Source organism: Clytia hemisphaerica, unplaced genomic scaffold (genome assembly GCF_902728285.1).
Source record: "Clytia hemisphaerica strain Z4C2 unplaced genomic scaffold, Clytia hemisphaerica genome assembly, whole genome shotgun sequence".
Taxonomy (NCBI): Eukaryota; Metazoa; Cnidaria; class Hydrozoa; order Leptothecata; family Clytiidae; genus Clytia; species Clytia hemisphaerica.
In genome coordinates this window covers 632,756-657,806 of record NW_027103994.1, presented here as the reverse complement: position 1 = coordinate 657,806, position 25,051 = coordinate 632,756, and the positions used below count along the sequence as shown (strand labels likewise).

At 35.4% G+C, this 25,051-nt stretch overlaps 2 protein-coding genes and 2 long non-coding RNA genes across 5 annotated transcripts; 2 read left to right on the top strand and 2 right to left on the bottom strand.

Annotated features, from left to right (window-relative positions):
* Positions 1-6,464: 6,464 nt before the first annotated feature.
* LOC136811309 (uncharacterized) lies at positions 6,465-13,141 on the bottom strand. Of its 2 annotated transcripts, none has more exons than XM_067067925.1 (6): positions 13,010-13,141; positions 8,238-8,327; positions 7,883-8,036; positions 7,565-7,697; positions 7,048-7,098; positions 6,465-6,542 (listed from the first exon to the last, which is right to left on the bottom strand). In XM_067067925.1, exons 2-6 carry the CDS (start codon positions 8,270-8,272, stop codon positions 6,484-6,486), a joined length of 432 nt encoding a protein of 143 aa, XP_066924026.1. In that variant the 5' UTR covers positions 8,273-8,327; positions 13,010-13,141; the 3' UTR covers positions 6,465-6,483. The 2 variants fall into 2 exon arrangements, with proteins under 2 accessions (XP_066924026.1, XP_066924025.1); XM_067067924.1 differs by having other exon boundaries at positions 12,958-13,140.
* Positions 10,644-11,761, top strand: LOC136811308 (uncharacterized). The gene is made up of 3 exons (XR_010847221.1): positions 10,644-10,709; positions 11,107-11,141; positions 11,533-11,761. It is a non-coding gene; the product is annotated as an uncharacterized lncRNA (long non-coding RNA).
* Positions 13,142-17,394: 4,253 nt separating the features above from the next.
* LOC136811229 (uncharacterized) lies at positions 17,395-20,180 on the bottom strand. The gene is made up of 2 exons (XR_010847215.1): positions 18,675-20,180; positions 17,395-17,932 (listed from the first exon to the last, which is right to left on the bottom strand). It is a non-coding gene; the product is annotated as an uncharacterized lncRNA (long non-coding RNA).
* Positions 20,181-23,394: 3,214 nt separating this feature from the next.
* Positions 23,395-24,878, top strand: LOC136811285 (microfibril-associated glycoprotein 4-like). Its single transcript, XM_067067902.1, has one exon. The coding sequence runs from the start codon at positions 23,395-23,397 to the stop codon at positions 24,376-24,378; it is 984 nt and encodes a 327-aa protein (XP_066924003.1). The 3' UTR covers positions 24,379-24,878.
* Positions 24,879-25,051: the final 173 nt, after the last annotated feature.

The following is a 25,051-nucleotide window of genomic DNA, read 5'->3' as shown; positions in this document are numbered from 1 at the left end:
AGGATGTAATGCTGGAACTAACTGTGCACAATTTCACCCCAGAATGTGCTCTTCCTCAATTAAAAGTGGTACATGCTTCAATACCCACTGCACTTTTGCACACGTCAAAGGGACCAGATCCATGTCAAAGAAATCAGATCTTCCAACAAAGAACCACAGAGAAACTTCATTGGATTTTCTCAAAATACTGGACAACTTTTGCCTGCAAATGATCTCATTCATCAACGAAAGTCTCAAACCACCACCACAAACTCATCCTACTCAAGAAGTGTCCAAGCTGGTAAATCAACAACGATACCAAACCCAAGCCACAATTCCACCACCACTTCACTTGGGGAATCTGAACTTCAACCAATCAAACCAACTATCCAATCCAAACTTCAGGATGATGCAACATTGAGAAACTTCATGTTTTTAAACATCCAAGGTCTTTGCCCTCAGACCAAACAGTCCCTAGTACCATATCTGAGGGAAATTTTGAAGTCAGAGAATCACATTTTTCTAGGACTGACAGAAACATGGCTATCCAAAAGTCATAACGAGGCAGTATTCCAAGAATAACATTAAGTTGCTTAGAGTATAGAAGGAGAGCTTCGTTTACCCATTGGAGAATTTCAATAGTGGTTCGAAAAGAGGAGCAAGGAGATCGAGAAAGTCAAAAGTATCATTGCTTGGATCCATCGAACGTTCAAAACAAGAGATTGTCAAGTAATGCTAACTCTTTGGAAGTCACTGGTACTACCACACATTGACTATTGCTCCCAGCTGTGGTCACCTTCAAAAAGATATCTGATCCAACAACTGGAATCACTTCAAAAATCTTACCTGAATGGAATCCCTATACTTCAACATCTCAACTATTGGGAGAAGCTCAAAGAACTTAAACTATACAGCCTGGAGCGGCGCAGAGAAAGATACAGGATTATCTACACCTGGAGCATCCTAGAACAGCTTGTACCAAATTTTAACTATGCTGAAAACAAAGGTAGCATCTTCAGTTACGATAACCAGAGACTGGGTAGAAAATGTTATCTAAAAGAGGTGAACATAAGGCAAAAAAACATATGGAGAGACTCCCTGTCAGAAGAAGGTCCCAGACTATTTAATGCCCTCCCACAATCCATCCGTAACCTCAAAAACTGCTCCAAAACTAATTTTAAACGTCAATTGGACCATTTTCTCAATTCACTACCGGACGAGCCACTGCTGCCGACTTACTTTCCTCTTAGGAGAGCTGATTCAAACAGCATCAAAGTCATGGTCCATCATCGGATTTCTCAAATTGGATGATTGTTGAGACGAACAAAGAAGCCTTCAAAAAGTAAGTACATGTTCTGTTGATGAGAAACGGCGCCACGATTATTAAGAAAAAATTAACGGCAAATATTTTTCTGTAGATAAACTGTTATTTGAAAGCAAAATGAATAGACACTGCTTGGTAGATTGCATGGTTTCATTTCAGGGAATCTAAATTCAAACGGTCAATTTCAGATTCATAGCAATCTAAATTGACTTTTGAACATTAGCTTTAATCCTGAAGGCGTCGGTGTTACCATTAGGTTTCTTTTGCTTTTTCTTTGATTGTGAATACTATAGGTCGAGATTCGTTTGAAATTAAATTGAACTGAATTGAGATTTTTCATTTTTCGTTCTTGCTTCGTATAAAAAAATGTATGACGTCACATCACAAATCTGACGTCACAAATCTGACATCAAATAATATTTTCCAGTTATAAATATTCTTCCGGAAGACCAAACAAAAATCGAAAAAGAATTTGACTTTTGAACTTTAGATTTTCTGAAGGCTTGGTATAAAAATGTCCTCACATCTTATTTATGCTTGCAGTCATTATATTATTTCTTTCGCTTCTTGGAATCTATATTCTAAATCGTCAATAACAGATTTATGGTAATCTAATTTGACTTTTGAGCGTTAGATTCTGAGAGCTTTTGACGTTATAACATTGTGCATTTTCTTTGCTTTGAGATACTATACATCTATGGTAAAATTATAGGTTTAATTTGATTCTCTGAAGGCTTTGGTGAGATAACATTCTTTGAAGTTAAAAGGAGATTTTTGATTTCTTTTCTCATTCAAGGTCATGTTTTTGCTTCTTCGAATTTCAAATTAATGAGTCATATTCGGATTTAAACCAATCGAATTTGGAATTCTCTAGTAGCTGTTGTGTAAAACATAAAGTACATTAAATACGATGTTTCTTACTATCGAGTCCGAAATAAATTTTTGTCGCTTTTAATTACCATATCATTTATTTCAGGAAATCTACATCGTTCATCATGCTGAAAAATTGTTTATGAAAACAATTCATGGAAAATTTCATCTTTAATTCATTTTTGAGAAAATGAATTTTTTTTGACAGTTTCAATCCATGGTAATTTGAATTGACTACCATTCTTCGATGATGAGAAATATCATGTGAGTTGAATTAAAATTAAGATTAAATTCACTGAAATATAAGAATCCAAACTTCAAACTTTCGATTTTAATTTAAGATTACAAGAATAGATTTACTGAATTCTCGGATTTTAAACTTCAAGAACTCAATTTTATAGTAGTCGAACTTAAAATTTGAAGATAATATTATCTCTGAAAGAATCTTAAAGTAGAAATCGTTAATTTCTTGTAAAGAATTCATCTCTGGGATTCTAAAATTTCATTTGTCCAATTTCAATTGATGACAATTTGAGTCAAATTTTGAAAGTTACATTCTCAGAGGCTCATTATTCCTTTTACTTTGGATGCAAATTGTGATTCGGTTGTTGATGGGAAGATTCATAGCTGTCGAGAATGCATTCATCAGCAAGTTCTTCTTGCTTCTTGAAAAAAGTGCATAATTTTCAATTTCAACTTGGGAGAAGTTTTGAACAGTTTTAAATCATCAGGAGTCTTGATGTAAAATCATAACATAATCAAATTTTTGGAACGCTTCTTCAGAACCTTAAGTCAAGTCATCTACTTTCGATTTGTTTCAATCGGAGTTTATTTTTGAACATTAGATTCTTAGAAAGATTACGTGGAAAAAATAATATGCTTTCACTACAGAGTATGGTACCCCAGTTGTGATGAAGTTTTTACAAGATGCTCACATAATTGGTTATTCAAAACAATAAAGATGACGCGTTCTTTAGAAAAATATAATAAAAGCTTTTGTTTGAATAGTTAACGACCAATCCAATGACAAAAAATCATGTAAATGTTCAACTTGACCCGTATCTGGATTGACTTTCGAATATTATTAGCTTGCAATTATTTGTTGTTTGTCTCCTCTTCTTGGAATCTAAATTCGAATCGGCAACTTCAGATTCATAGTAATCTGGGTTAACTTTTGAACTTTAGATTCTATGAAGGCTTCGGGGTGAAAACATCCTCGCATTTTCTTTGCTTGTAATTAGTATGTTTTCTCTTCTTAGAATCTAAATTCGAATCGGCAACTTGAGATTAATAGTAATCTGGGTTGACTTTTGAGCCTTAGATTCTATGAAGGCTTCGGGGAAAATATCGTCACATTTTCTTTGCTTGCAATTAGGATGTTTTCTCTTCTTAGAATCTAAATTCGGATCGGCAACTTGGGATTAATAGTAATCTGGGTTGGTTTTGAACTTTAGATTCTATGAAGGCTTTGGTATAAAAATATCGTCAAATTTTCTTTGCTTGAAATAAGTATGTTTCCTCTTCTTGGAATCTAAATTCGAATCGGCAACTTGAGATTCATAGTAATCTGGGTTAACTTTTGAACTTTAGATTCTCTGAAGGCTTCGGGGAGAAAACATCCTCACATTTTCTTTGCTTGCAATTAGGATGTTTTCTGTTCTTGGAATCTAAATTCGAATCGGCAACTTCAGATTCATAGTAATCTGGGTTAACTTTTGAACTTTAGATTCTATGAAGGCTTCGGGGTGAAAACATCCTCGCATTTTCTTTGCTTGTAATTAGTATGTTTTCTCTTCTTAGAATCTAAATTCGAATCGGCAACTTGAGATTAATAGTAATCTGGGTTGACTTTTGAGCCTTAGATTCTATGAAGGCTTCGGGGAGAAAATATCGTCACATTTTCTTTGCTTGCAATTAGGATGTTTTCTCTTCTTAGAATCTAAATTCGGATCGGCAACTTGGGATTAATAGTAATCTGGGTTGGTTTTGAACTTTAGATTCTATGAAGGCTTTGGTATAAAAATATCGTCAAATTTTCTTTGCTTGAAATAAGTATGTTTCCTCTTCTTGGAATCTAAATTCGAATCGGCAACTTGAGATTCATAGTAATCTGGGTTAACTTTTGAACTTTAGATTCTCTGAAGGCTTCGGGGAGAAAACATCCTCACATTTTCTTTGCTTGCAATTAGGATGTTTTCTGTTCTTGGAATCTAAATTCGAATCGGCAACTTGAGATTAATAGTAATCTGGGTTGACTTTTGAACTTTAGATTCTATGAAGACTTTGATGATATACCACAACTCCTTAAAGTTATATTAATTGACTAAGTTTTTTAGATTTTACTTTCAAATAAGATCACCTTTTTTACTCTTTGGGTTAATTTTAACTGAAATTGACTTCAAGCATCAACTTCGATTTGTTTTGATCTGTGTCAATCTTCCCATCAATCTGTGTTGATTATTGAACATTAGATTCCTTGAAGGATCCCTCGTGTAAATACAAGCAAACACCAAACAAAAGGTAGCTATTGTGATAATTTATTGTTTGTTCATTCGAAAAGAAGAAATAGTGAATGATTTTATTTATCTAAATTTTCTGACATCAAATTATGAGATCGCCTGGATTTCATTTTTCCCACCTCGTGTACGACTTATCCAAAGTAACTTGTTCTTCCAAATATCAAAACGTGAATTTTCTTTGCTTGCAGTTATCATCATCTTTGATTTTTGGATTCTTTGAAAGATTACGTGAAAAAAACATACCATGTTATAGCTTTAGAGTATGGTAATCTGGGTTAACTTTCGAATATTAAATTAATGTAAAACATCGCCACATTTTCTTTGCTTTAAGATACAATGCTTCTTGGAATTTAAAATCAATTCGTCAATATTAGATTTATGGTAATCTGGGTTGACTTATGAGCTTTTGATCCTTTAAAGCCTTTGGTAAGATAACATTCTTTGAAGTTAAAAGGAAATTTCCGACTTCTTTTTTCATTCAAGATCACGATTTTGATGCTTCGAATTTCAATTTAATGAGTCATATATACCAATCGAATCTGCCTTTCGAAGTTGATATTCTCTAGTAGCTGCTGTGTAAAAACATAAAATACATTTAATACGATGTTTCTTACCATCGAGTCCGAAATATACGTTTGTCGCTTTTAATCACCATCTTATTCATTTCTGGGAGTCTATATTGTTCATTCAAAGATTTCGGACATTGTCAACGGAGTTACTCTAACTGCGCTGATATGGTTCCCATTTGGTAGCTATGAAAAACGGATCCTTAAAATTGAATGGACTTGAATTATACGCTTTTTTGAATCTGAACTATAAGGTTTCGATTTTGAAAGATGACATTCTCTAAAAGAATTTTGCTGTAAAAAGTATCAGTTTTTCATTTATAAAATATAAACGTTGATGGTTTGATTTAGATTCCTGGTAATCTGAGTTGAATTTCGAAGGTTTCATTTGATGAAAGAATGTCAGGGAATTCGACTTTTGATTATTAGATTTCAGTTTCAACCTGAATTGATTTTTGAAGAAAAAAATTCTTTACCAAAGATTTCGTTTTTAGGAATGTGAATTTCTTTTGTCGTTTTATTTCATGATAATTTGAATTGACTTTTGAAATTTAATGAAGTTACATTTTTCGATGATGTGAAAATATCATGTGAGTTGAATATTGAAGATTACGACCATAGATGAAATGAATTTTGACATTGTTTGCTGAAGGAGTTGATGTAGAAATTCAAGATTTAAAGAATCTGGCTTGAAATTTAAGTTCGTTTCAGGGTTACAGTCTGAAAGACGGATTATAATTTCTTAGGCTCCAAAAGCTTACGGGAACCTCACCCGTTACTTATCATTATATCATTCTATCTATGCGTTTTTTTTCCACCTACATTTATAGAATCCGATTTTTAGCTCTAAAGTTGTTTCAAAATAATCAGTTTCTAAATTTCCAAAAATTATAGGAAAAGCAGGGTTACGCAATTCTTATTGATACCAGTCAATATTCCACGACATTGCCCCAATAAACAGGTTGGTCTAATCAAACAGTTGCAGTTTTCTAGTTGTTTTTTTAATATGTTAAGAGATTTTTAAGCATACGCCAAAAAAAACAGCTTTTAAAGCAAGAACAAACCATAACCATACCAATTTCGTAAAAAAGTGTAGAAACATATAAAAGAGCTGAAATAGGAAACATTAAGCTCACCAAAACTCTGTATAAAGCAGTATAAAGCAGTATCTAAAGCAGTATTGAAATTGTTATTATTCTCACGTACATTTTTTTTAAAGAATAACTTACATGGGAGACTTTGGATGAAACAATAATTTGAAGCTGATCAAAACTGAAATGACTCCTACAAAATAAAGAAATTGTGAAGAAATGCAAAATGTTTGAAAAATTTTCTATCGAATAGAAAAAGAAAAGAAATCAGGATTATATAAATACAAAAATCGTCATCAAAAATAAATCATAACTCTGGATTAAATTCTTTTTTAAATACCAGGGATCTTTCTAAGCACTTTGAGCTGGGGCTGCTTTTGTAAATGTAGATTGAGTTTCTAATATGCCTGAACGGGAATTTGCTCAGTAAAGCTGTACATTGATGTAGCTGGGGGTCTTGTAGGTGTTCAGAGGGGGAAGCTCCCGAAAAAAATCTTGAATATGTAGATAATATTAGTTATTTTTGCTTGTAAACAACCAACAAGTTCAATTTTGCTAGAAAATAGCTTTTCTATTTTGGATTGAGTTTCAAAAACTCATCTTAGATTGAGTATTTTGGCCGGTATATGGATATAAAAAAGTGCTTAAAAAATCCCTGATATATACTATTTTTAAAATTTGAGTATGAAAATGTTTACCTGAAAAGCTGAAAGCCCCACAGCACTGCAATACTTTGAAAATCTTCTTTCCTAAAAGAGTTTCAAAAAACGTATCATCAACAATTGTTAAAATACTAAAAATGTGATATCACTAATTAACATTGTGGGTATCAAGATACTGTTTTTCCATACAATTGATGGTGACTTGCTTCTCATTTTCTCTCTGGCTTAAGTAGGAACTAAAATAGGAATAATCTTCAGTTCAAGTTTCAGCAACCATAGTGTAGTGATAGAGCATCAGGCTACGGTTCACAAGGTTGCGGGTTCAACCCCCAGCCAGGTCATACACCAAAGATTTTCAACATGGTACTTGATGCCTCTCTGCTTGATGCTCAGCAATTAAGAGTTAAGGATCAAGGGTAAGTGGAGCAATCCAGGGAGAACGAGTGGCACCCTCCCCTACCTTCGGGTAGATAGTTATCGAAAGAGGAGCCTTTGGGTCGCCTCCGACTGCGGTCGCAGACTTATTTACCTAAGTTTCATCATAGAATCTTACCTGATGAAGTCATGCTGTATTGATAATAATGAAGTACAAGTGATGATGTAATGGTGACAGCAAATGACATAATCATACAACAAACCAATAGAAGGTGATCCGTACAGTACACAAATAATGAATTCCCTGTCATCTGTAAACAAAATCAAGCATCAATTTCTAAATCATGGATATCGTAAGGTCCTGGATAATAAGTAGGCTTCCAAAAATTCAAGTTCCTCTAAAATTTTTTAATAACTTTGTGTAGCCCAAACGATTTTCGCTCAATCCTCTCAAAAATGTGTTTTGGAAAAGGAAGCAATAAAAAAGTTATCAAACCTTATTTCTTTTGGAAATTCTGTGGTCTGTATTCTCATCAACAGAGATGGTTATCAGGCTATTATTCCACAAGTTGGATGCTACTGGGCCCTGCATTTCTTTATCTTCTCCTTCTTTCTCCTCTATGATAGACATTGTGTCACTTGGTTCCCGGCTAGTATAAAAATGACTACAGTTTGAGATTTTGTAATTCATACAGTAAACTTGCTTGACAGAAAAAATCTAAAAAAATCTTCTTTTTCATCTGATAATTATTTTTTGCATACAGTTTGTTGTTTAATATTAGTTTCATACATGAATATGAAGAATTTTTATGGCTTGTTAGCAATAAATATGAACGAAATAAGTTACATACATTTCTGTTGATGCTTGTTGCTGGTAATCAGGCATTCTGTCTGATGGATATTCTTCATGCTGTATCAAATTTCGTGACGATAAATTTATGCTATAGTAACAATAAAAAAATTGAATTATTAGGCTGGACTTTAAAAATTGTTGGCTTGCCATAATCAGAGGATCCTTCTTGCTCCATGATAAAAAAAAATTTAAAAAAACTTCTATTTTCAGCCAATTTTCTTGATGATTTTGATGATGCTACAGGAACTTGAATAAATTCAAGCAGGATACAGCTTTTTGATTTTAAACTTTCACCAAAGTTTCATCTTTGTTATGTTTTTTTGAAAATCATCAGCAGTTTATATGGAAATTCCTTTACAAATTACAGATCATGTGTTGGATTAACATCAAAAAAAGTTCCCAAATATGGTACTTTTGATGGATCAAAAAAGAGATAAAAAAAGTGCGGTTTTCAGAACTAAAAAAAAAATATTCCTAAAAAACTCCAAATATAACAACACAAAAGCTTGATTGGTAGTGAGTCATTATTTTGATGCAATGGAGTTTTTTGGTGACAACAATCTCACAGGTTGCATCTAACACAAAAACAGTCTGAGAAATCCTTCTAATCCTACACGCTTTAAAGCCGGCGGGCATAAACTTGTAAATGCACCCTTATCATCATAGTCTGCCAAAGTACGCCCACATGCAATTGCACGCTTAAAAAATTTCCCACTCTGTTTGAAGAAGCTTGAGCAAAATAATGGGTTTCAGTTTTTTTGAAAACGGATGGAATCTTGGGTGGGTTGTCAAACGGACAAAAATTGATTTTTGAATTGGAATCTATAAACATAAAATTTTGCGTTAAATTGACCATGCATCCCAGATTTTTTTCCTAGAAAACTCAAGGAAAAAATTGTCTGTTTTGAGCTCACACTTTCTATTCTAATATTTCTGTGTGATGTTATCTCAATCAAAGCAAAATGATTAAAATACTCTGATTTTGATGATTTGGAAGGTTATGTTAATGTTAATGTATATATTCTTTAAAGTCAAAAAATGTGTACAAATCTGTACTAGCTTGAAAGGAAATAGAGTTCGACTGCCTATTTTACAAAATGAATCATTCATCATCATCTGTCAATGCCCAATCGCTGACGATTTCTTCGGTAGAGCATTTTGGTTTGTAATTTGAAGATACTTTTGTTTGGTTTTGTAATTTTTTAACGAGGCGTAGTTTTGTTCTTGGGCTTCCTCTTACGCGCCAGTTGAATCCTTTATTGTTATTGTTCTTGTTGAGTTTATTTGCTTGTTTGTGCATCTCCTTGATCTTTTTCCGTTCGTTGATTGTGAAATCTTCCATTATACTTACCTGAAAGAAACAAGTTTCTTTTAGCATGTGTAAATTCTTCATGATAAAATCTTTGTCATGTTGACTTTGCAGGGTGACTTTCAGAGGACGCCTATTCTTAGTTTTTCTGTCTCCTAATCTATGGTGAGTAACATTGATTTCTGGAACATTGATGTCATCTAGGAGTTCTCGGAACCGAAATTTGTCATATTTTTTCCCATTTTCTTCTTCTTCCTTATCTGGGCCTGAATATTCGAGAAACCCGTGAACGATCATATTCAGTTTTCTAGATTCTATGTCTCTCTTTTCACTTTCTTCCTTCCGTTTTTGTTCTTCGGCAGATTTTAAGTCTTCTTTTTGTTTCTTGGTAATCTCGGCGTATGTTTTCTTTGATGTTTCCGTCATTATTTCTGCGGTGTGCTTTATTTCCTCCTTTATCATGCTTCTTGTCTTTTCCTCCATCTCTTGTAGTTTCCCTGCCAGAAAAGTTTTTAAGTCATTTTTGATGGAATCACGGGTTTTGGTGTTGCTGTTGACCTCATTGTTCAGTTTTTGTATGACGTCGTCTTTCTTTTTAAGTTCATTTTGCATCATATGTTGAGTGTTTTTTCCCACTTTATTTCTTAGGTTTTTCGTTATTCGTACGCAGTTTGGACATAAGTAATGATCGTTGTAGGATGTCACGAATATCTGTAGTTGGTACAAGGGTAACTGTGTGCACTCATAATGAACAGATCTTTTACATTTTTTGCATGTTAAGCGATCCAGGTCTTCGTCTTCAGTACACATCTTGACGACGTGCAAGCTTGAGGTGGTGAGGCTGCTTCGAAAGGCTGATCTTTATCCATTTTGATGTTATTTTCATGAATTTTGATGTTTTTATTTGTTTTCAGCCATTTTTTCGAAGAGCTTTGCAAAAGCATCTGATCTAGTTGACGTCAAAATGATAGTCAAGGTGATAGGTATAAAAGCACTCTAAAAAATCTTACAATTTGATAGCCGTGCATCTAGGCAGTTAGTACAAATACCTCCATTTAAAGCATGTTGAAAGTTCACAATACCGACTTTCTTTTTATTACAGAAACCAAACGAATGAGAGCAAGTCATTAAAACTAAAAGTCAGCGCTCCGTGGTTGTGACGTAAGTTTTGTAATCGATAAACATCTTCCTCGTAAAAAGTGTCATATTGAAATACCTTTGAGAATACTAAATCAACTAAATGCATTTGAGTGTAATCTTAAATGAATAAGTAGCGAAAAGGCGTTTTTTAAGGACAGGCACCATCCTGTTGTTTCCCCCCTGCAACACCTCAGCTGACATAAACATAAACGTCCACAACGTTCATGTAATGTAACGTTCAATTGTACAGTTAGATATACGGTGTAAAAGCATTACTTTTTAGTTGCGATATATTGTGGGGAAATACAGCCCGGTTCAGATGAGTTGATTTCAAAGATTTTGATTAATTTTAGCGAGAATTAATTTTGGAAACCTCAATCTTTTTCTAATTTTTTTTCCTTTAATGCATTCGTACCAGATTGATTGGACATGAGCATGTCATCTTCACTGGGGGTAAGAGTCATATCTTCTTTCAAATTCAATTAGTTTCGTGATCAGACGAGATCCGGACGAAATTCTACTATACTTTGAGACGGTCAAAGTTGCTGCCACCAAAACCAGAAATCGGTTTAATCCCCATTCAATTTCATACCACACCCTGTAGCCTATTCGCTATACGTCATAGTTTTTTTCTACGCTATATGTACTTTTGAGCACCCTGTCTCACAGCCCCCGGTGGAAGTGGGGATTCGGGACAAATTTCTATCGAAATCCCAATGGGGATATAAATCTATTGAATTTCAAATGAAGATTAAATCAAAGTTAATTTTCCAGTGGGGCTGTACTGTGATGAGCACGGGGTGCTTTTAGAGGGACTCTATATATTGTATTTATCTCTATCTAGAAATCTGGTCCGGCGCTAGAAGAAAAACGAAAAGAAGACAAAGATATTTATAGTTGTAAAATGATCCATGGCTTTTATATTTTTTAGCCGGATAAACTTTTATTCTTTTAGCTTTTTTACCTTACGTACACTTTCAATAAATTACAATTAGGGTAACACTACCATCACTGTTAAGTGCGCCTCTATTTTTTATTGTTGGGATTTAAAGAAAATAGATGTTCTTCTTTGCTTTCCCCGTGTTTTTAATTTTTCTTTAATTTTCTCCACCGTATCCCTATACGCTTTTAGCCACACCTTTCAGTTCGTCCCAATAACTTATCCTTTTGTGAAGTGAAATTCTCAGTCATTCAGAAATAATTTCATTGAAAACTTTCTAAAACCGTCATATGGGAATTCTTACTGCTGACGCGATTCCTTTGGTTTTAACGACCGCTGATTAATTACGGTTATTTTTACAGTTTCTTGTTTCTACGTCATTTTTTAAACCTCTTAGTAGGAGAACGTGTCTTTTTATAAGGAATTTTATAACACTTCGTGGCAGATTTAAAAGACAATTAGAAAACGAAAGCTTCTTCGTTTTTCATTTTCGCATTTATGGGGAAAAATGAAATTTTCAGAAGATGCTTTATTCGATATGAGGATTCCCATTTGCGTAAAATCGCGATTCCCCATGGTTGCGAAATGGTGGCTATGGGTAATTCCTTTGTTCTTTTGCTATTTTCTATTGTTCTATATGACGTAAAGACACTTCACAAATCGATGTACTTGTACTAACTGCTAGGTGTTTAAAACTCTGAATTTTAAGTGTGCAATTACCGTTACCCTGAGATTGGGTAACTTGCATCAGTGCAGGCTATAACATGCATTGCCCTCAAATGAATGAATGAAGTGCTGCGAGCGGAGCTGCGTAATTCATTTGTTTTGAAATTTTGCTGCTTTGATTGGTCAGATATTGGGCCATTCCAGAAAATTTTTGTTATATACAGTAACCCCGTTGGACGACGTGCATTTTTAAATTTTTTCTAGCCTTGGAAATAATTTTTCTTTTCCAGTGGTATGGTGGTTGGAAATTTTGATAAAAATCCATGAACTTTTGCAAAATGCATCGGAAATTCCACTGCTTTTTGTCTTTTTTATTTCAAAGGCCTTGGAAATTCATACATTTTCTTCTTCTCACCTTGGAAATTTTGATTTTTGGTGAAAACTTTTGCCCTCGGAAATCCTGTGTCGTCCGCCCCCCTAAACAGACAAATAATGGAATAGCCCATTTGATGGCTATGTAAGTTTCCCTCCACTGATGCAAGTTACCCAACTTCACGGTAGATTGTTAGAAGGATTTCCCAGACTGAAAAAGGTTGAATTTTATAAAGGAAGAAAAGGTCTAATGGATTGGGATATTATAATCAATCAAAAAGTGCTTCTTACCTCTTCTTGCTTGTCATTCTAGATTGACATTATCTGAATGTTTAGTACTGACCTATATTCCTTTTTGTTTGACACTCAAGTTAGACACTTGACTGGCTTGGACTTGCACAAACAGCAAACGAGCATGCAAGCATGTCTCTCCCACACGGGAAAAGCGAAAGTGAAAGAACTCTAGACTAGGATCTACACATAAACTAACCTAGCCATTCACTCTTTATGCTCATCCTTTTTGGTTCAACCACGCTTTCTGAGCTTATCTGATATTCTTATCTGGTACTCGAGGCAATCTCCATTAACCCGACCCATTGAGTTTCAAGCCCGAAGGGCTAGAGGTCAATCTTTAACCTTTCTTAGGCAAGGAAAAGTGAAGCCTTAAAATATGCGCCGTTTTTTTTATGACGGATTGAATCTAGCAATTCCTTTGTTTTCGAGTGATATATTTTTCAAAATTAAGCGGTAAATTTTAGTTTCAATCTGTCATTTGTGTAAAAACCAGGCGGGTCGCTCAAGGCCGCGCAACTTTGGTAGGATTTGTTGGCTTCAAATCCTACCAAGGAGATTGACCTCTAGCTCTTCGGGCTTGAAACTCAATGACCCGACCTCGACCTCGACCCTGACCCTTGATGAAAAAGGCCGACCCTCGACCCTTGAAAAAAAGCCGACCCTCGACCAAAATACAATAAAAAGCCGACCCTGGGTAAAAAAAAACAGTTTTTTTGGCATTGTTTTTTTTGAATACAAAAGTTGAGCAGACAAGCAGGGGGTGGGATGGGATACACACGTTTTTTTAATAAGAATAATTAATATGTCAACCCCGGGGGGGGGGTACTTAGGCAAATGGAGGGTACGGTATGTGCCGCCCTTAAGGGTACCTTTTTTTGGACTTCCAAAGTCCCGCTAAGGGTCGGAAAAATCAGAAAATCAAATTTCAGTCCCAGTAAGGGTCGGAAAAATAGGAAAATTTCAACTTTTTACCCCCTGAAAGATCGAAATTTGGTCAAAATTGGTCAAATTAGTCCCGGTAAGGGTCGTAAAGTTCCCAAAATTTCCCTTTGTTTTCTCCTTTTTAGTCCCGGTAAGGGTCCAAAGTTCGAAAGTCGGGCGGCCCCCCCCCCCCGTCAGCTCGCAACCCTAGTACCCCCCCGGGCACGGCGATCTTTGATCGGATTAATCGGATTCAAATTTCCTTGTTTTAGCCAAATTTTAGGATATTAACTGAGAAGAAATGCTTTATTTTTCTCTTATCCTTTAGAGGACAAATATAGGTACATTATATGATAATTTCAAGTCTCTAGCACTTTCCTATCCAGAATTATCTTGATTCCGATTTAGAAGAGGGATCTCAACCGGGATGAGGACGGGATAGAGGGATCTCTCGAAAACGAAAGTGCCCAATAACCGGTGAACAGTTTGATGTATAAAAAAGAATTTTTTCCTACATTTACATTGCTATTTGGAGACTTTATATACCAAATTTCATTTCCTTATTAGCACTACTTAAGGAGATACAAAGGAAATTAGCCAAAATAATCCCGATTTTACAAAAGTTCCAATTAAAGATCACTGTGGGGATGTCAACCTCGTCGCCCCTCCCCCGCCCGGCGGGTCGTATTATCTGCTTTTTGATGTTTTACTGTGAGTGGAAGATAATATAATATCTCTCGTGCATCAACGTAAAACGTAAATATTAAGCCTGGGATATATGGATACAAGGCTGATTATACATGTTGGTCAATAATATGATGCCCCCGGGGGGGGGGGTCTTGTGAAGAATATTCTCATCCTCCCCCCCCCCACCGACGACTATTCTTGAAATATTCTTTAAGTGTTCTAATGATCAGTTTTTGGAATATTCATCCAAAAATAATCTTATAAAAGTCACTAAAGCATTTTTTTACCCAGGGTCGGCTTTTTATTGTATTTTGGTCGAGGGTCGGCTTTTTTCCAAGAGTCGAGGGTCGGCCTTTTTCGAGGGTCAGGGTCGAGGTTAGCCAGTACCTTCCCACAAACCAAATTTTTTCTTTGTTTTATGGTCAGTTACACTTTGAAGCGCTTTTCGAAAGTTATCGCACTGTGGTGGAGGGTGACGTCGATTCCGTGCGGAGTGCATAAAGGCGGGAAAACACGGAACTCGAAAGCAAAGACTGGAATGGACGACCGAATAGAATTTCTTGGTGGAGAGGTTGTGCGTCGATGTCAAATCTAGTCTTAACTTTAGAGTTCCGTGCATAAAATCAAAACAAAAGAATCCTCGGGATCGGGATCGGTTTTGGTGAGCTAAAAATACTTGTTTTTCAAAACGAGAATATTTTGATACACCCCTTTATAACGAAAGAACTATAGAAGCGAAAAAGTCTCCAAGCAGCTCCAATTAATGGTATTGTCAACAGGCTCTTAATTTAATAAAGGAAACCCCCTTTCTTCAAAAGGTTTTCTTCCTTGCTGAGAAACAACCAAAATCAAAGAAAACTCTCAACACTAGCCATAGCCAGTCTTTGAAACAGGGATGTAAAATAATGAAGATTCCAAAACTAGTATTTGATGGAACAAGTTGATCTCGTGCAATTTCAAGATACAGAGTACAAAACAAAAATAAATATTTGCGACATCATTATCAAGAATTATCAAAGTTTTTATAAAAGTTGTAATAAAACTATGACCATGACTGTAAAATCTTAAAAGAAAAGTCAGATAAAAATAATAAAATTTAGGTAGATTCCTCCCACAGTTCGAAGCAAAACCTCCAAATTTTACTGGCTATCTAGTTTCCAAAGTTGAGAAATTTAAAAGTTTTTAATCTTCACTCAAAATTAATTGGTAGTAAACCTTTAAACTCTAGTTATACAGGACAAAACTTTTCACATAAAAATATAAAAAAGTTTAAATCAAAATAAAAAAATAGTGTCAAGTTTTGATATGTCAAGATTTGTCAATGACAATGGCCACTGCACTGGTGCTGAGAGCTGAAGAAAATCATTTCCATACCCAGTAACATTCATTAAATTCTTTCGAATGGAATACAATCAAATTTCAGTTTACTTTCAATTATATGTCAATTTACATTCTACAATTCAATTTCAATTTATGTCACATTTTCAAACAAGCGATCACAAACCACGTCGAACAGCCAATAAAAACGATAACAAACAAACAGTTCTTCTTTCCACTGGAATAAGCGAGGGATAAATTCTTCTAGGTTTCAAGTCATATCCAAAAGATGTTCGTTGCCATCCCAAAGCATACTACTAGTAAAAGTCCAAACCAAGTTCGTATATCATCATCAGCACTATTATGGCTAGGATCCAACCCAAAGCAAAAGAAATGATTTGATAATTTTCATTCACCATGTTAACAGTTTAATCTCTCGGCTTCTACAATCCTGTTATGGAAATAACCCAACAACTCTGCTGCTGTTGATGCAATAATAAAATTTCCATCTTCTTTCTCCTCCTTCCGCAGATTCAGCTCATACTGCTACTTTTTCGTTTCTTTTCAAGAAAGAGCCATTCACTTTTCAAAACAAACAAGGCGCCCAAGGGCGTGAAGGCCCAGCTAAAAAATTCTGTAATAGAGACAAAATACAAGGATACTTGCTACATGGTTAATTTGAAAAATAATCCGCAAAATAGATTTTTCTATAATTTCCGCTTTTGTTTTATCTTATGACTTATACAGTAGATTGATTAAAACGAATTGATTGATTAATCTTAAAACGAATTTTTCAGCTATTTTCGAACTCCCGGTTATTCGAAGTAAATTCTTATCCCCCTTGGAGCTTCGAATAACCGGGAGTCTACTGTTTTTTTTCACATTGTAGGGATCGATGATCAAACAACTGGACGACCCATTTTGCATTCCCAAGGGGTTGTGTGAGGAGCAAGAGCTCCTGAATATGTAAATATCAATAGTAGTTTTTAACATGTAATATATCTAGACACTGTCACTTTTTAATGGTACTAATAAAATCTCCCTTCACTATTTCACCCCACCCCCCTTTTTTTGAAGGGAAAATTGTACCCTTCGCTTGCAAAATTGATTGTCACTTTCTCCCGTCACTATTTCACAAATTGTCTGATATGGAGAGTTCTACCATGACCACAAAGAAAGTTTTGAAGGGCTAGATCAGAATCTATGCGGCAAAAAGTGAAGTCAATTTTGAATGGGACTACCTTAAATATTGTAACTGGGCCTGGATTATGTTCTACATCACCCGATCGAAGAAGCATAATAAAAATATATAAAGCAATGGCTAAAAAGGGTAAGGGCTTAAATAATCGTGAAACCCCGTTGCTTGAAATAGTAGAGTTGACTACTAAATGACGATAAATTGAGCGGAGATCATATTGCCTTGTCCGGTTAAAGTTGCCGATTGAACTACGGTATGCTTCGATTGATATCATGTTTTGAAAAGGGGAATGTAAAAAAATGATAAATACGTCAGTTTCAAATATAATGTATATTTATTTTAATAGCCTATTGTTTTTTAACAAGTTAAAAAAAGCTGAGCAAGTAAGTGGTAAACAATGAAATGTCAAAAAAATCATAAATACCGGGTTAGCCAATGAAACACAAGTTAATTGAATCAAGTGAACTATGTAGAATCAAGTGAGCCGAGTAATATCAAGTTAGCCGAGTAATATCAAGTTAGCCGAGTAATATCAAGTTAGCCGAGTAATATCAAGTTAGCCGAGTAGTATCAAGTGAGCCGAGTAATATCAAGTGAGCCGAGTAATATCAAGTGAGCCGAGTAATATCAAGTGAGCCGAGTAATATCAATTGAGCCTAGTAAAACCAAATAAACTGAGTAAAACAAAGTATTCGAAGTGTATTCTGGTGAGCCAAGTGAATAGAGGGGAATCCTTTAAATCTGAGTTAACTGTGTAAATCCAAGTTAGCTTTTTATAACCAAGCTATCTAATGTAAATCCAGATTGACCAGAGTAGCTATACACTGAATGATGTGGACTTCATGAACCCTGAAAAATAAAAACAAAAACGAAATTACCCAAACAGTCACGTTCAACTGGAGTATACTACCATGTTCATAAATCGTAAAGCTCAGGAAGACACTTGCTTTTTGTTGAAAATTGAGGCATGCAAGCATTTATAGGTCACAATTTTTTCGCACAACATAAAGAACCCGAGATGAAATCTGATCATGATGTTTTACAAATACAAGTGAAAATCTCATTTCCAAGCTACCTTAAAGGGATAACCAGATAAAAAATAAAATTCAGCCCAAAGATTCCTTCCATAGTCCTTAGCAAACCAAATTTTACAGGCTACTTGTTTTTCAAAGTCGAAATATTTAGGTTTGTAATTTTTAATTTCTGCTGGAAAACAATAGAATTTCAACGTGAGGTACGTGTGAGGTACGAAAAACTGAGATTTCTAATTGTCATATCTTGACTCTGGAATGTTATTTCTCTAAAATATTTGGAGGGCTTACTAAGGACCATGGAAAGAATCTTTTAGCCAATTTTCATATTTTATCTTGTTATCCCTTTAAAAGTTTCAAAAAGGACAAAAAATTACGAATCAAAAAAAGAAATCCTTCTCTAGACTATAGCCAACAATGGCCTTCTCTTTACCACGTTTCCCCCAGCCTCACAAAGATTTTGCAGTAAATGGTAATACACAACTTGATTTTTCACTTAAGTCATTAGGTTACCAAGCCTTTTAATGATAAATCCTGAAGAAAATCAAATTCAAACTCACCTTAAGATTGGGTATCAATCAATCAGTGGGAACCAATCCGTCTGGATATGATGTACGATAACAGTCTTGATGTATATGGATGATAGATGGTCCAAAACTGTACAAAAAGAAAAACAAATATGATTCTTATTAACAAAAAGTACAATCATTAGGCATGACCTGGAGTAATACCTTTAAGGGAACATTTTTTGCCGAGAACTTATTTTGGCAAACAACTGAAGTCAGCAAAAATGTGAATAAATATATTATAAATTTTGATAAGAACTTATTTTGGCGAATGGCCAGGCAAATCTTCCCTTTCTATTACCTTTTTTAAATGATTGACGACAAGAATCAATTTTGGTTAGAACTGAAATTAGTGAATTTCAAGTTTTTGCTACCCCAAGTAGAATTTTTTTCTTCATTTTGACCAGACAATCTCAATCGAACGGAATTGAAATTCGATTGTCGAACGCAAACAAATCTCAATCCAACGGCAGAATTTCAGGTAATATTTGATTCGTTCGATTGAGATTTTCGTAAAGCAGACGCCAAACGACCTGCGCTGCACTTTTTGTAAGTGGAATTGCCTGATTCTTACCCCTCCTACCTAGCCATCAATTTGAGAATTAACCTTGCAGAGTTTTTGTATTTCGCAGAGTGTCTTGTTGCAAACGGCCAATCAATTTTAATCGTTTGATTGCGTTCGATCTGGTTCGATCATTGGTTCCGTTCGACTGAGATCATTGGTTTCGAGTATCGACCGACCGACGTAATCGATAGAATAGCTGTTTTCAAAATAAAAGCAGACACCAAACGACCCAATAGTGACCGGCGCTGCACTTTTTGTATAAGTGGAATTGCCTGATTCTTTCCCCCTCCTACCTAGCCCTTAATTTGAGAATTAACCTTGCAGAGTTTTTGTATTTCGCAGAGTGTCTTGTTGCAAAAGGACAATCAATTTTAATCGTTTGATTGCGTTCGATCTGGTTCGGCCATTGGTTCCGTTCGACTGAGATCATTGGTTTCGAGTATCGACCGACCGACGTAATCGATAGAATAGCTGTTTTCAAAATAAAGGCAGACACCAAACAACCCAATAGTGACCGGCGCTGCACTTTTTGTATAAGTGGAATTGCCTGATTCTTTCCCCCTCCTACCTAGCCCTTAATTTGAGAATTAACCTTGCAGATTTTTTGTATTTCGCAGAGTGTCTTGTTGCAAAAGGTCAATATTCTTATGATACTACTGGAGCACACAATAGAGATTTACCTTTATGAATGGCAGCAGCAGTCAGTGACAGTAAAATCTTGATTTATCTTCTTACTTCTTGAACTCTTTACTTCTCAGTCTTTGAGAGAAAAAGAGATCACGCTGAACACTCCACGTTGACTTGAAGATAGTCTATGTAGGTGGTAGACTATACGAAATACAGACAATAACAAGATACAGTCTTCAGCCATATATCAACATATGGCTTTGTTCGGCTTTGCTAGAGGATAGATAATTGTATGCTAGCCGACAGACAAAATTTTTTTTTTTATCAACATCTCTTTTATCACCATTTTAAGCTATGGTATATATATAAATAAACGTTTTTGGAGAAGAAAAAAATATATAAATATATATCATAAATATGTTACATCGTTTTCGTTTTTCCATAAGACAAAACACAATAAAAAAAGAAATATTGCCTAAAGGGCACTGAAGAAAAGAAAAATTCTGCAAATGCCATGCGAAGGAGAGACCGTTCTTGCCAGCGGGGCCTATCCGAGGTTGAGAACGGTCTTGCCTCCAGAAGACATATAACAGACCCTTCAAATGTCGGGCCGCTAAAAGGGCCCGGAAGCCAGAAGTAGAGACTGAAATTGAGTAAGAGCAAGGGAATCTCCCAAAAAAGAAGAAAAATATGAGAGATTAAAATGGAGATTCCCCTACTGTAAATAAGCTTCTGAAATTCTATGTAATACGTACAGTTAAAAACAAAATATATACATTTTTCTTTTTGTGAAAATAAAAAAAAACAACAGTTTAAGTGAGAAAAGAGGCAGTCGGGTACTATGCTAGGAAGAGGTCTCCCGTCAGGGAATCCCCCGCCAGAAATGAGGCCTAGGCTATGAAAGCTAATGTAGGCAAAGGTGTGTAAAGGCTAGGGAGGTGAATCCCGGTAAATGTAAACAAGGTACTCAAAACTAGAGTAAGGACTGAAGAATTTCAAACAGGAAAGCTGGGCCAGACTTAGTATGTCAGAATATCAGACCAAGAAATAAATATTATAGATATTAGTTATTGATTAAAACATGATGCTTGAAGAATATTGTAAAAATTATTTCTAAAGTTTGCAATATGCCAGTTTTCGATGCAAGCCCGGCATTCTTCCAGTTCTGGTGGTGAGTTTGTATTGTTTTGTTGAGGGACTGTTTGTTTTGAACCAAGACAAGAACAAATAACATCCATATCGTGATTGGTAAATGTCTGTAAAATTTCATTCATAATTGAGTAGTGGCGTTTTTGTTCTGGTAGGGTGAGCATGTGAAGAAGATAGTCTTTGGTCTGGTTGTTGTTGAGAAGTTGTTGTATGAGAAGGGTTGCACGGTTTGTAATTGACTATGACGATCCCTGTCGATCCCTCTACATTATAGCGCTATGACGATCCCTGTCAATCCCTCTACATTATAGCGCTAAGTTTAGCCTGGAAAATATATGTACTCTCGCGGAACACCGCCTAATTGCTTTGCGTAACTAACTAACAAACGTACGGGCACTGTGCAGATGAAAGGCCCACTACGCTGCGCTGCTGGGCCAAAAAAAATCGCTCAATAACAATTTTCAACATTCGAATCACAAAATTCGAAAGTTCGAAAATCTATTTGAACTTTACCGCTCGAAGCAGTGCAATGACTTCTTAAAAATCAGAAAAAGACACATGTGATGGAGTGCAACTTGTCCAAAGTCACGGCAAAATGAGTTGCGCCGAAGAGAAAATCTTGGACGGACTTTCCCGTCCAAGAACATTCGATTCCACGGCAAAAAGTAACAGACGTTAAATCGCGATAAAAAAGTGGTTTTCGTCTAACAGGCTAGGTCGAGGTCGAGGTTGGGTTAATGGAGATTGCCGGTACTCGATGTATAAATTTTCTTCCGACACGCTAAAGCTCTGAAGGTCGGGAAAATTTTAATTTTAATTGATAAAAGTTTGCTCGCTGTTTTTGATCTTTTGAAATTTCGACATTAAAAAAAAGTCGTTTTTTTAAGAATATTCGAACTACCTTTTCAAATCTAAATATGTATGATAGCTCAAAATTCAAGTTAGAGCATCCTCTGCTATGCGATAATAAAAGAATGAACAAAAAATTTAAATCCCGAAGCTCACAATATCTCCACAAACCTGTATACTTTTTTTTGGTGCACCCGGTATAAGAACTCGAAAATGACTTAACTCGAACAAATCGTGTTCCCCGTAGGTGATCGAGTTATGGCGAATTAAGAAAAAACTGGTGCGAGGCGGCAATTTAGAAATTAGAGGTTTTTGGGATTATCTGTGCTCAGATTTATCGTATCGTTCTTAGATAAAAAATGAAGCACTGAAGTAGGCCATTTTGAACCTACTTCAATATTTTATGTATCCAGTAATCGTCGGATGGAAGAATGGATGAAAGTATCCAGCGAGGACCTTTTTTTAAACATCTGTTTCCCAGGCATAGCCTTCCTTGAAAAGTTGAACTGTTGGCCAAAATTTTCAAAAATCTTGTTTCTAGAAATGAAGATCTGTTTCTCCTCAAAACTTAAATTTTTAATCTCAAAGTATCTTCCCTGGAAAATTTGGTCTATTTCCACAATTTTCAGAATTAAAATTTTGATCTGTTCTCCCAAGCTTAAATGAATAGGATATCTGTTTCCTCTCCTGGAAATTTTCATATGTTTCCCTTGCTTTTTGTGATTGATATATGTTCTCCCCCAGAAAGTTCAATCTGTTTCAAATGCAGTTCATAGAAATATTGATCTGTTTCTCTCTGATGACGTCATCAGCTGGAGCGGGGAAACAGATAGTTTTAAGGAAAAGGCCTTTCCTAGAAAACCGGATCCGTTTCCCCATTTTTAAAAAAAAGCTCTCTCCTGAAAAAGGGAAACATATATTTCGGGGAAATGGGCTCGTTGGCTGCTTCTGATAATTTAACTTTGACACGAATTTCCCTCAACTTGACCGAGAGAGATATCTATTTTTCTGTGATTACTTCAATAAATTATGCGTTTGTGATCATCGTGTCACAGCGATGGATGGAAATGGTTTCCGCGCCGGGAGAGATATTCACTAAATGACATTTTACTTCACTTTATGCATGCTGAAAATCTGACATCTTTTCTTCAAATACCGACAACAAATTATTGACAGACAGCCTTGGGTAACTATGAAAGATTTATGATTAATTTTCGCAAATAAACAAGTTTGTGAAATTTCAAACCTTTCGAATCCATTTTTGATTTAACCTTTTTTTGAACTATTTCGTTTGAATATAAATTATTCAACTTCAAGCTAAAATCTGACTTTTTTCCGCCCGTGAAGTAATTTTTTCACCTATTGAGGAGAGCTGATTTTCACCATGTATGGTAGAGATTACTCCACAGCACAGGGGGGACAATACCCACTTATAATCATGAATCGAATTAAGTATTTATCGTTTTTAGTCTGTTTCGAAGGTTATAAAAACAACTTCACCATTTTAATATCATGCTCAGCACTATGAAGGTGTTTAGGAAATGTTTCCTATTGGCACTCTTACCAATCTTTTTGAAGACATGTGAAGCTGAAAACCTTTTTGGATGTGATACAAAACAAAGAGAGAATGGTCATTTCATAAAAGTCGAAGAAAACGTTACCATTGAAGGCATACAACCTTTTGCTCAAAATGATGTTGGAAGCCATATCGAATGTACGTTGTCATGCCAACAACAAGGCTGTTACATCACACAAATTGCCATCAATGGAACTCGATTGGTCTGTTTGTTATTCCACTATATCAGCGATATTGCGTCAAGATTGAAGCCTTTGATTGGATCAGACGTGTTTCAAATTGATCTTCAAGTTAAAAGTGAATGTCGAGATTGGCTGCAACTTGGATATAACAAAGATGGTCTTTATTGGATCGGCATCGAAAGGTTTCCAATCAAACAAGTATTTTGTGATATGACAACTTATGGTGGTGGCTGGATTGTCATGCAAAAGCGTTTTGATGGTTCAGTTGATTTTTATCAAGAATGGCAGCAATACAAATGTGGTTTTGGAAATGCTGTTGAACATTGGTTAGGTCTTGAGTTTGTTCATCAATTCACTTCGGCTTATACAACCGAGATTTTGCTTTATGGGGAAAGATTCGACGGGAGTGTAAACACTGCGCTTTTTGGTAATTTTTCACTAGGAGGTGAAGATACAAATTACAAATTGAATACTGGCAATCTTATAACAGGTGCTCATGAACAAGACTGGCTTCATCATGATGGAATGGCATTTTCGACCCGTCTTGAAGATAATGACGCTTGTGCTGAATGCAATTGTGCTGAGGGTGCTAAATCTGCGTGGTGGTATAGAGCATGCTTTTTAATTGACTTTAACAATCACTATTCAAGCCAGCCAGATGTTATCAAATGGAAAGGAGTGCACTGGGAAAGTTGGTCAGGGGCATTAGAAAGTTTGAAAGCAACCAAGATGTTAATAAGAGGAACTTAATGATTTTCTTAGATCTGAGAACGGAGATTTGAATTGACTAATCTAAAGACTGAAGATTTAATTGTTGAAATGAAGTTGGAAGGGTTTTGGAAATCATCAAAATCAATTTAAAAGTGGCTTTATGAAATTATGCTGTGTATTTGTTATTAGCGGCAAAAATCAAAAAAAATTATTTTAATGAAAACATAATTTAGCGAGTGACGCAATTTTTAACTTTAGTGAGAACTAAATTAGCTAAAGTCGCCAATTTACTTTGATGTTATTTAATTGATATATTAATGTTGATCTCACTTTTTGTAGATACACACTTTGCCCGTGGGGGGGGGGGGCAATGAGTTTACCAACTGACGGTATGTGCAGAAAAAAATCGGTGAAATTGATACCCTTACAGTACATTTTCTCAAATTTTAAACTCTTTTAGAGCAAAAAAAACAAGATTTTCGAGCAAAATTCATTTAGCAAAAGTCCACCCTTACAGGATTTCTGATATTTTGAAAAACATAACCGCCTTAACCGCTGCACATACCTGTCGGTCAATTTACCTGACTGCCCCCCCCCACACGGGATACTTTGATATTCGTTCTGGCACTGATTCTTTAATATATGAACGTGATAAATTGTTTCAAAATCAATCTTTTCCAGTCTGAAGTGTATTACATATTCCGAAATAAAT